The sequence below is a fragment of the Ptiloglossa arizonensis genome, chromosome 11 (genome assembly GCF_051014685.1).
Source record: "Ptiloglossa arizonensis isolate GNS036 chromosome 11, iyPtiAriz1_principal, whole genome shotgun sequence".
Lineage (NCBI taxonomy): Eukaryota > Metazoa > Arthropoda > Insecta > Hymenoptera > Colletidae > Ptiloglossa > Ptiloglossa arizonensis.
The window spans coordinates 14,813,124-14,824,815 of record NC_135058.1 but is presented as its reverse complement, the minus strand read 5'-3'; the positions used below and the strand labels follow the sequence as shown (position 1 = coordinate 14,824,815).

Sequence of the window (11,692 nt, the reverse complement as noted above, 5' to 3'; positions counted from 1 at the left end):
TCGAGCAACGTCTTTATCGCGTCTTTCGTTGGTTCTTTTTCTTTCCTCTTCCCTCGAGCGGGTTCCCTCCTTCGACCGGATTTTTCTCGCCGAGTTCCCGCTCTCTCTCTCTCTCTCTCTCTCGCGCCTCGTACCTCGCGAATTCCGCGCGAAGGAATCGTCCGTGGTTCTTCGCGGATTCCGAATATCGAGCGACGCGTACCCGTTTCGTTCGCCCCGAAACTTCCCGTTCCCGAGCTTCGTTCGTTCGTTCGTCGCCCGATTCCGAAAGAGGGGTAGAAAAAGAAAAAAAAGAAAAAAAGGCAAAAGTAACTCGCGGTTGTTTCTCGATCCCCTCGTTCGATTCCAGTTTCCCGCGCCGTCGCGTTCACGAACGCCTGGGCGATCGTTCGCGATCCAGCGCGGAGAAAATCCGGAAAGGTCGCGCGCGAGGGATCCGCGGCGCTCGGTTCGAGCGTTCGGCTCGACGATCGAAACTCGGTCGGACCACGGGACGAGACGGGAAGCGACAGTATTACGCGGAAGCTAGCTGTCGCCAGACAGAATGTCACATCGTGGACATGTACGGCCAGTTGAAGCTGCTACCGCTCAACAGCATGTCCCTGATCAATGTCTCGATCGGCGTTTTCCCGACCAGTCGGACGAAGAACAGCTGCTCGATCACTTGCGAGGACACCGTTCTCAGGGACGGTAGTCGGAGAAGCAGCTTCCCGAACCTCGTCGGCTGATTCGGGTACTGAGTCCTGCAGTATTCTTCCAGGGCGCACTGCGACTTCTCCTGAAGGGACTCGATGTGCGCCACGTCCGACAATCCGCAAGCGTCTGAAACCAAAGACGAAGAATCGAGTTAGTTCGCGCGGAGGATCTTTGCACAGGTTACTTATTTTTTTATACTCGTAGATTTGAATTATTATTCGAGTTTCCGGTATCGTTGGACTTCTTTCTCTCGATTCGTTCGAACGACGACTGGACCTTTCCGTTGCTGAGAACGCGTTAAAACAGACGCGTGAAAAATAACATCGACGAAGAAAGATTGCGACGGATAGGAGTAACGCTGAAAGTTCGGGTACTTTGAACCGGAACGAATTTACATTCGGGGGGAGTCGATCCGATCTCGGTAGATATTAGCGAGCATACGCGTTCCGGCGAAGGGATCGGCTGCGACGAGATTGGAAGAATAAAAGGGGAGTCGAAAGAGTGTAGGATATTCGATAGGTCGGCCAGGGGCGTTAAAGTTTACGCAGAAGGTTACGAGTTGGTTATCGTTACACCGGTGGACGACCTTGCGCGGGAAGGTCGACGTCGGTTCTCCAAAGTTCGAGCAATTGTACCTCTGATGTGTTCGTTAGCGGGTCGTAATTGCGATCTTTCCCGGCCAGAAACCGCCTATTTTGGAGACGATAAAACGAACCGTTTCGCGTCGAACGTCCCCCGCTGTACGTTTTTCGCGAAGAGCGAAAAGTTGGAGACCGTGGATAGTTTTTTCGTCGGGACGAGTCCAACGACTCGGAGACTTTCGAAACAACGGATCGTGAGCTTCGAAAACAATTCGGGAAAGGAATATCGTCTCGGGACGAAACCGAAAAATACGTACGATGTTCCCTGGACGTTCGTGCGCGAAATTTTCGGTCGTTGCGCAAAGGGGCGTTTGTAGATCGCGAACGCGAACGATTCGATCGATACTCGATGTCCGATTCGTTCGTTTCGAGTCGTCGACAAGGTCGATCGAGCGGGTAGTCGGATCGGCGCGGTGCGTCGTTGCGAATGTCACGGTTAGAAGGATCGTAATCAAGGCTCGCGGAAAGAGTCGTCGTCGGCCGGAGCATTTTAAGGGGCGGACGGGGTTGCCGCGAAAATCGCCCTCGGGCGAGCAGACACGCAGTCGAATGAGACTCGACTCGACTCGACTCGACTCGACTCGACTCGACTCGACTCGGAGCCGTTGGAATGCGTGCCAACTAGAGAGACGCTGCCCGTGCAAATGTCGGACTAATCATGCGGGGTGTCCCTTGATTTCACCCCTACCGAGCGAAACCTTCCGCCTTCGCTTTATCCGTCACCATTGTTTTGCCTCCCCCACCGTGGTGGTTTATCCGTCGCCACCCTTCTTTCTCGCCATCGACACCCTCGAACGCGCCTTCCTGCGCGGAAGCTACACAGCCGATCGAACCCGGATTCGGGGACCGATCGGGAACGAACACCGTTTACTCGACGATCCACCGAGTCGGTCGCTCGTTAGCCAAACGGAGAACGCGCGTTCAGGATAGATGGTTTTACGATTCTTAACGCGGAACGCGGCTCGTAAACCGAACGATTCTCTCACCGCGCTCGTAAATTCGATCGTACGTCGCCCTTTGCAGATTTTTCGCTCTCGTTCCCCGCGTACGTAAAATCTCTTTCTCGATTCTTCGAACCTTCGCTACGGTCTTTCCTTTCTCGTCGAGACGTCGTTCGATTCTAGGTACCTTCTCTCCTGGACGTCCTTCGGGACGATCTCGTCGCGTTAGACTTTTCCCGCCCTTTCGTTTACGTTTCGCGATTCGAAAGCGATCGTCCCGCGGCTTCGCGCGCCAATTCCGTCCAACGAGAACGCCGCGGCGATAAAATTAACAACGATCGCGCCGCAGGTGTCTCCGCGTCCGCTCGAGACCGCTCCGGTCTTTCTCGATTCATCGCGAACGATTCCACCGGTTCTCTCTCGAGGTATCGCCGACCGGAATCGAGAAATCTGGTTTCCATAGAAATATGCCTCGGTGACCGGAAACGAGATTCCTCGTTCGCAGGTTGCGCGCACGCTTTCTCGACGATACTCCGGACGAGCCTTTTTACGGGAGAATAATATTAATAGCAATATTACCCGTGATAGTGAGCAACATTGCCCGATATCGGCTCCATCGCGGAGAATATTTACCTTCTAAATTATTCCTTCTGAACTTGTTTTCGCGATGGGCGAAAATTACGAGAAGAAATTTTCGATTCGCGTGGGACTCTGTCGAGTATCCAAGATCCACAGAAGCTCGTGAAATTGTTCAAAAGATCACGAGTTACCGACGAAGCGGGAATATATTTGGTTGGTCGATGCGCGGAGACAGTGACGCGATTTTCTCCGATTTTCTTCCCGACGTAAGCATTCGGCTAGCAAAGAGGCGCGCGACTCGCGTTCTCCGCTGGTTGTTCGAAGCGGCGTTCCCCGGGCGATCGTTCGTTCCCGATCGACGGAGCTTCCTCTCCGGCCTCGGCCCCTCTCCGTGGACGTCGAGGTCTCTTTGGGAATGCAAATCGCATTATTTCCATACGTACGCGTAATGGGCCATTACGCGCACGTGGCGACCGCAAAGGAATTCGAGGATAGCTCCTCTATCGCCGGCCAAGCCAGCAGCCCGCGCGACTTCCAACGCGTCTCCGTTCCTCGATCGTCGTTACGCTCCTCGCGTCGCGGCGATGGACTCGTTTCTGTATACGTCGCGTCTTCGAGCGAAATTTTTTCGACCACGTCGATCGGTGTCGAGCTATCGCGAGTTTTCGCGAGCGTCGTCGTTTTTCCGGCTTCTGAAAATTTCCAGTCACGAGTCGTCCACGGAGATTCCACGCGGTAAACGTTTCGTTCGAGATAGACGATACCCGCTGAAAATCTTCACGGATGCGGAAACTGTTTATTTAACGAAAAGACGCGCGACGCGTTTCCGTTCAGAAGGATCGGTGAAAACGGGTCCGTAAATCGGAAACGAGGGCCCCTTGGATCGATCGTTCCGGGTGTACGATTTCCTTTGTAAATTCACCGTGAAAATCGTCGCGCGATATCCGCTCCGTATCGTCGGCGCGCTCCGATGACACTTTACCCTCGAAAGGAGGGAGAGAGGTGGTCGGTCTCGTTGCTCTCGGTCGCGTAATTTTCCCCATCGATCTCGTCCCGGCCGGTTCGCGCTCGTAACTCGGTTCCGCTCGGAGGACACGGGCCCGGAGCGTACGACGAACGACTCGTCCGTTCGTTCGTCGAGAGGCATTCGCGAGCAGCTGCTCGCGGTACGTTTCCCCGCGGACTTTGATCGTCGGAATTCCAGAACGGATCGGTTCCAGGGATTTCCAACGACGCTCGAGCGGTGGCGAGACGCGGCGAGGCGAGACGAAGAGGGACGAGGCGACGATTCCCATCGGGCGGTTCGATCGTCCCCGAGAAGACAGATACGTTCGTATTAGTTTCGTTTACGATCGAGGAGGGTTCAATTAAAGCAAACCGCAAGGAATCCGCCAACGCGCGACCAATAAACAAACGGTCGGATTGGCTCTCCGATGTCGTCAGCGCCAATTCACCGCATCAATTCGAATAATGCCGTTGAGTGGCGTCTCTGCCCCCCGAGCCGTTCCCCCTCGCCGCTCGATCACGATTTCTCCTACCCCGTTCCGTGCGCGTTAATCGGCTAAATGCCCTGGCGCCTCGTCGACCAACGTCACCGTGAATTAACCGATTTTAAACTCCGAAGACTATCTCTCTCTCCCCCTTTCTCCCCCGATCCTCCCTGCCTCCCTGGTCGTCGTCGTTGCGACAATTAACCCGCGAGCGAACGCGCTGCGTACGTTTCTCTCCGGTTATTTATAGACGTCTGCGTCGACCGTCGCGGATATTTCGTCGAAACTCGAGGGCCCCCGATCGGTAAACCGTGGATCGCCTAGATCGAGATCGTCGTAGGACGATTCCTTCGCGATCCTTTTCTCGTGGTCGCCGGTTCGAGGCGTCTCGCGCGTCGCGCGACGAAAACTTCTCCGAATCGTAGCTCGTTTCCTCGGCAACTCCAGACGGGGGGATAGAGAGATCGTTAATGCGAGTCGGTCGTTACGAGATGCGAATTAAGTACGGTAAATTATAGTTCGCGCGGCGCTATCCGCCGCGATCTCGCGCACGGACGATCCTAACGAACTCGGTCTTCCCGTCGAGCGTTCCTTCCGTCGGACGTTTTTCGCTCCCTCGACTGGATCCGCTCTCTCGCTTCCGAGCGATAACGCCGAGCGCGTTGCGTTTCTCCGCGCCTCGTTCTACGAACCGGACGATTCGCGAGGACCTTCGACGGACTTCGAGTCATCGATCGATCGCTCGTTCCCGACTCGAGTCGATCGAATCGCGATGCTCGATCGTCCGCGCGCGATTTTCGAACAACGAAGCTTCGCGTCGTGGTAAATTCGAGCGGAGAGAAACGGATAGACGAAGAAGGTCCGGTAAGGAGAGAGAGCGGCGCGGAACGCGGTAAGGTCGAGGGACGAGGAGCCGACGGGGACGAGGGAGGAGAAGCGAAGCGGAAAGAAGAGTCGAGCGGAGAGAGAAGAGAAGAGAAAGACAGTGGCGGGGATTCTTTCATGCCCTTCGGAAACGTCATATAGCTGTCGGGTGCCGCGGAGGCAATATTTCACGCCGGTAGGTCCGCCTGTCCTCCTGCCCCCTCCCCCCCCTCGTTCCTACACTTTTGAAGGAGTTTTTACGGAGTCTCTCGATCTTTAATCACAGCTCGACCTTCCATTGTCGGTGACGTCACCTCCGACTCCGAAAGGGTGTTCGGGGGATGCTTTGTGTCGAGCTGCGCCGATCCCTCTCCGCGTCATTTGTCTCCGGACGCCTTATTTGTACGCGCGTACGCCGGAACGCGACGCGCGGGAACGAACGAGACGGAAAGACCGAAAGACCAAAAGACGGAAAGACGGAAAGACGGCCGCGCGATATCCTCCTCGCGGATGGATCTACCGATTACGCGGATCGACCGAGAGGAAAACCGCTCGAGAGGAGTAAAAGGACCGAGTGAACGAGTCCCGTGGTAATTCCGGCTCGCGATACGCATCGCGTCGGTTAATGGGTTCCGGTGACGTTTCGAATACTTTTACTCGCGGCGTACGTCGTGCAACCAACGATTTCGCGAGATCTCGAGCCACTCGGGAGCCTCTCGACCCTCGATTCTCGAACGATGCTCGCGAGAGTCGATCCTACGCGCGAACGAAACGACTCCGCTGAAAGAAACGCCACGAGCCGAGGTGATGGCGCGGGTTTAGAAACGGTTTTACGCGCAAAAAAGGTTAGTCGACGCCGGGCCGCGGCACGGGTAGCGAAGCGTTTCGAGCTCGCACGCACCTTCCCCGAGAAACGCTCGGCGTCGAGAGGATCGATAAATTACGACCGGTACGATTTCATTTGCGCGTAACGCGACGAGACCGCGCGCGAAATGCGCTCTCCTCTCGCCGATCGCCGCGATCTTACTCCGCGACGTCCATCGTTTCCCATCGAGCGTGGAAAGCGAGAAGGAATCCAAGGATCGTCGTCTCCGTTCCCCCTTCATCTTTGCGCTCGTGAAAAATGCTTCTCGAGACTTTCGCGGGTTACCCGGAAATCGCTAGCGCGCACTCCAACGCTGCGAAAATTCGCCAAGGTGCTTCGAAAGTCGATACGGTTTTCACCGGAGAGTGGACGAAAAATTTCCGCCGTATTTACGCGAAACGATCGTTCTCGAGACGTTCTCTCGCTCGCGAGGAGAATCGTTTCGTCGATTCGCAAACCCGGGGATTATCGCGAGAGGACGCAAGCCGAACGTAATACGGAACGCTCGGTCGAACGCGGAACGATAAAGAACGAGCATCGATCGTATCTCGGAACCGAGTTTTCCAAATATTTCGTCGACTCGTCGGAAGACGAACGATTTATCCTCGCGATTCGCGCGAAATCGTAGCGGCTCCGTTCGAGGAGGAGGAACACGGTGCCGAAGGATCGTTCGGGAACACCGGATCGGATCCGTGAGCGTTAACGCGAATACCTCGAGGTATCTTACGAGCTTCTGCGAGCGGAGAGTACGGTAGATTGGTGCAACGCTCTCGTTTTGGAGGGCTTTCCGAGCAATCGAAACGCGGCGCAGAAGATGCACGTGCCTGTGAAACTCTCGTAGAAATTTCAGACGACCGTATCGTTTCACGGGCTACGTTTTCTTGGATGTTTCCGAGTTGGTAATTACGACGTTTTCGTAAACAATATTCGTCCTTTTCCGAATCGTTCTTATCGCCCGTGATCGCGCACGCGACCGATCGTAACCAGTCCACGTTCGAGTGTCGCATAATAAACACGTGCCGGAGTCACCTCGCGAACAATATATACGTACGAGTATTAAACGTTTAACCCGTTCAATTTCCGCGCGACGCGCACTCGCGAATCTCCACGTGCTTCCCTAAAATCGGTCTCGCGCTTTTCGAGCGTCGTCGCGTCCGCTTCGAGGCGATCGTTTCGCTCGCGAATTCTTTACTTCGCGTTTTAATTACCGGGCTCCGATCGAACGAGTCCTCGAGACGCGACGTTTCTCGAGTCGGAAGCACTCTCGCGATGGTAATTACGAGTTTGATGTACGCGATGGCGCCTCGAAGTTTCTCCTGGACGACGCTCGAGATAACGACCACGGACGAGGAGGACGACAGCGACGGACGACCCGGACCCGTCGCCGGAACGATTTCGCGGAAACTCTCGTAATTCGGTATCGCGTCGCACGGGGCGAGAGACGCTCGTTCGCTCGTTCGCTCGCTCGCGAGGTGTATCTCTGTAAAGACAGGGGCGAGGAGCGACGTACGGGCGGTTTCTCGCGGCATAATGGGCGTCCGTACACAGAGACGGGGGCGCGAGCAACGATTATCATAACAAGGCTCGTATTTGGAGACGAGACGCCTCGTCCCTATCGCCGGTACGCATCGGGCCGACGCGACGCGCATTTAATCGACGTACGTGCCTCGTAGCTGCTACCTATAGCTACGCCTATAAGCGGACCGTTTAGGACCTATATTGTCATGTTAACGACGACAATGCCGATCCCATTAGGGCACTCGGGTTAGGCGTTGAACCTTCGGGCCCGAGGAGGCTCTCGCTGCGAACCGGGACCGTACCCTCTCGACGCTCTTTCTTTTCTTCTCTCCGCTCGCCGGAGTCTTCTTCGTTTTTGTTTATTTACGCGACGCTGGACACCCCTTCCCCGACGAACGAAACGATCGTTCCGAAACGTTCTCACCGTTCGCGAATTTTCCTCGTTCGAAGGTACTCGAGACGATGGTGCCTCGCGGATCTCCGAAAACGGAGTCGAACGTCGAAACGTCCGAGTGACGTTCGCGCAAGCGGATTCGCGCCACTAGGAACGAACCGGAGGAGGAGAAGCCGCGAACCCTCTCAGACGGATTATGACACGCGGAAAGTTCACGACCTTTTGTCCGGCGTTACCCTCGATGGGCGAAGGCCGGGGGTAATCCTCTAACCGGGCCGTTACGCCGTTGTTGACATTTAGCCCCCGCGGCTGCTCTCGAAACCGGTCCATGGTGTTACGCGCGGAACCGAGACCGAGAAACCCACGGAACCGGAGAAAGACCGACCGGATTCTCGGGGAAGAAAAGAGACGGCCCGAAACGGGTCGACCCGCCGTCTATTCTTCCGTTTCGCGGGAACGGTCGCGGTAGAACGAGACGGGAACAGGAACAGGAACAGGAAGAGGAGGGGCGTTTAGGAGGGGGGAGAGAGGGGAAGAAAAAAAAACTTGACCTTCGCGGTACCTGCCTCGATCTACCTGCGAGAACACGGGAGAGATCGAAACGCGAGAGGGGAGAGAGACTGCCCGGATGGCTGGCGGTGTCGAGAGTCGGGACGAGTCCTACGAAACCCGGAGCCTCGACGATCCTCGTGTTTCTCGTTTGGTCCAGGTGTCTACCGTCGGAACGATTCGGTCCTGACTCTCCTCGAACGAGAGAGTACGTTTCGAAGAGTTCGAATCTTCCGCTCGAAGCTTGCGCGACGCGACTCGGACAAGTCGTTTAATTTACCGTGGACGAAGAACGATCGACAACGAATCGAGACGAGAACAAACTCGCGGCGTGTATCGTACGTAGAAGAGGAAATTGCGTTCTCGCGCTCGGTTCCATTCTTCGATCCAGTAAATCTCTCTTTTCGATCGCGGAACCCTTCGTTCCCGATCTTGACACCCTCCGGTATCCCGCGAAAAGGTTCTCCGCGCGCAAACTTCCCCGTCGTTGGCCTTTCGAGTTCCGGTAAGCGAGCCTCGTCGCAGCTTCGTCGTCGGGGACGTAAACGCGTCGACCTTTCGTCGAGGCTGCTCCGATTTCCTCCTACCACGACTCGGCACGGAAGAGCGAACGGAACGCCCGGTAATCCTCGATGTTTGCGGAATATCCTCGCGTCGAGGATTACCGGGCGCGCGTACGTTTTCTCGCTTAAACGCGGAACGAAAGAGCGCTAATGCGAAAAAGCCAAGCGCGCGCGCGCGCTCGCTCGCTCGCTTGCACGCGGCCGAGTTCCGAGTTCCGCGTTTCTCGAGCTCTCCGCGCTCTTTACAACGGATAAGCGGGATTTCGTTCCCGTTGCTCTCGTTAAACCGCTAACGACGCTTTTCACCGGAATCGTTGCACGCTTCTCGCGCGTTTCGAGCCCGACGTCTCGACGACGGGGACGCGCGTCGGTCCGCGAATTAACAGTCGAAACGAAAAACACGGTTAACGGACGCCAGCGACGAAATTCGACGAAATTCGGGGAGGTAAACCGCGGAACGAAAACGCGACACGCGGTTATTCCGCGTTCGTTCGTTCGTCGTTGGTCTCGCGCGGTTACGGAGATTCGAACGATTCGAATCGTTGCTGCGTAATTCGCGCGAAGAACACGCGGAACGAAGTCGAATCGCGGGAATTTTTCGCGCCGCGCGTTCGAACCAATCGTGCTTTTATCGAAATGTACGAAATAAACCGAAACATTGCCCGTCCCGGTCAACCCCGCCGAGAGTCTCGCTATTTTTTACGCGCCGGGTAAATGCAACCGGTGCACGGTGCATCGTCTCTCGAACGAAAATGGGATAAAGTGAACCGTGGATCGTTTCTTCCAGGGTGATCGAAAAATCGTGGCCGTTTCGCTAGATCCGTCCCCGATTCTTTCGGTCGAATAGGTCGTTGCGCTGTAAACTATGAGGGAACGCGCGGCCATTTGGCGGCTCGGAGAGAGTCGCGTATGCGTGGAACCGAGGGTTCGATGCCGCGAGCAACGTCGTCCTACCGGCAATCTATTGATAAATTCACTGGCCACTGTAAACAATGCGGCAACAATGTCAATTATGCGGACGCCGATCGCGCGGCACCCGCGGTAATTAATTGAATACGAGCGCGCGACTTTGCGCCGTAATTAATTGCCGCGGCGGACCCTGCGCGCGTGTACGCGTTCGCCGGGCTCTCCTGGCCGCTTTCGGACCCACGTTCTCTCGAATCCTGGCCACTTTTTCGAATCGAACGCCGGATCGCGATCGCGATACGCGCGTCTAATTAGGCGATTTAGCCAGTCGTTCGACCGGTAGCATTGTCTACTCGTATCGGTCGCGCGCGTTTGTTCGTTGATCGAAACGCCAAGAATTTTCGTTCGAATTTCCCGCAACATCGATTTCGCGCTCTCCGAGTACCGTTTAACTGGGAAAACGCGTAAACCTACGGACGAGAACGAATCGAACGCGAGTGTCACTCTTGTACGGTTTTTTTCTTTATTTCGCGTCGAGAATCTTTCGATTTCCGTTTCGTTGAGTCGCAAGGCACCTTTTAAGTGGGGAAACCACCTAGATCGGTCGATTTATCGGTCCGCGAGCAAAGAACGAAGTTAGCCATCGTAGAACGTTGCTCGAAAGTCGATAACTCGCGCGGACTCGTAATTACGGTAGCGAGCGGACAGATGCGCCGATGCGAAAGGAAAGTCCACGATAAGAAATTTGCGTTACGCTCTCCCCGACGTAACGTTACGAATCTCGTTGCACTGGGACAGAATATTACGCTCGATTACGCGGTAACGATAATTTCGTTGATTCGAATTCGAATTTACTCGGGACGAATCTCGCGACGCGAGCAGAAGAAGCGGTCGGGAGAGAGAGAGAGCTGCGAAATACTCGAGGATCTTGCAAAATGAATTCTCGTTAGCGGAGATACTATCCGAAGAATTAAATTCACCGTAAAGCTTTACGAGGAGATTCCGCGAAAAGGAGGACGCGGTTTCTTAAATTTTGTAACGGGAAGTCGGAAATTCGAAATAACGCGCCGGTTGGTTCGTCGATGGATCGATGCAACCACGAGAGCACACGGGTCGCGAAGGAACGACCCGACCCGAAAATATACCTAAATCGCAAACATTATCGAGGGTAGATAAAAGAGCGTTGTTAAGAGCGCGTGGCAAAGCAATTGGGACATGTTTACGAGCGGGACGAATAACGCGGCACTCGGAGATATTAAAATATGGCTCGTTCCTTGCGCACCGAGAGCCGAGCCTAACGAGGTCATATTGTAAAAGAGCAGCATCCTCCGCTCTAATAACGGAGCGATAAATCTTCGGATCGTCAGCGTACGGTAGAAATTCGCTATTCGGAACAGCCTCGGAAACGTCGTTGATGAATAAGTTAAAAATCGATGGACTCGAAACGGTGCGTTATTAATTACGATTAACGAGGAGAAAAGATTCGTTCGCCGAATCTTCGTCATCGTCGGCCAGCCTCGTCCAGTAACCTAGCGTTGATTTATCTTCGACGATCGATTTTCCCCTACGAAGCTATCGACGAAGGTTTCGCCGCGATTTCGTTGCGAAACGAAGCGACGCACATTTTCGTAATACGCGTCTCGCGTTTCGTCGCGCGACGAGGACCCCGCTCCGAACCCACGAAAC

At 55.1% G+C, this 11,692-nt stretch overlaps 1 protein-coding gene across 1 annotated transcript in view; it reads right to left on the bottom strand.

Annotated features, from left to right (window-relative positions):
* Nucleotides 1-544: 544 nt before the first annotated feature.
* Nucleotides 545-11,692, bottom strand: part of Svp (COUP transcription factor 2) — an 85,399-nt gene continuing 74,251 nt past the window's right edge. The window contains exon 4 of the mRNA XM_076322813.1: nucleotides 545-822. Within this exon, the coding sequence (XP_076178928.1) occupies nucleotides 548-822 (275 nt within the window). The 3' untranslated portion in view covers nucleotides 545-547. The remainder of the gene's footprint in view (nucleotides 823-11,692) is intronic.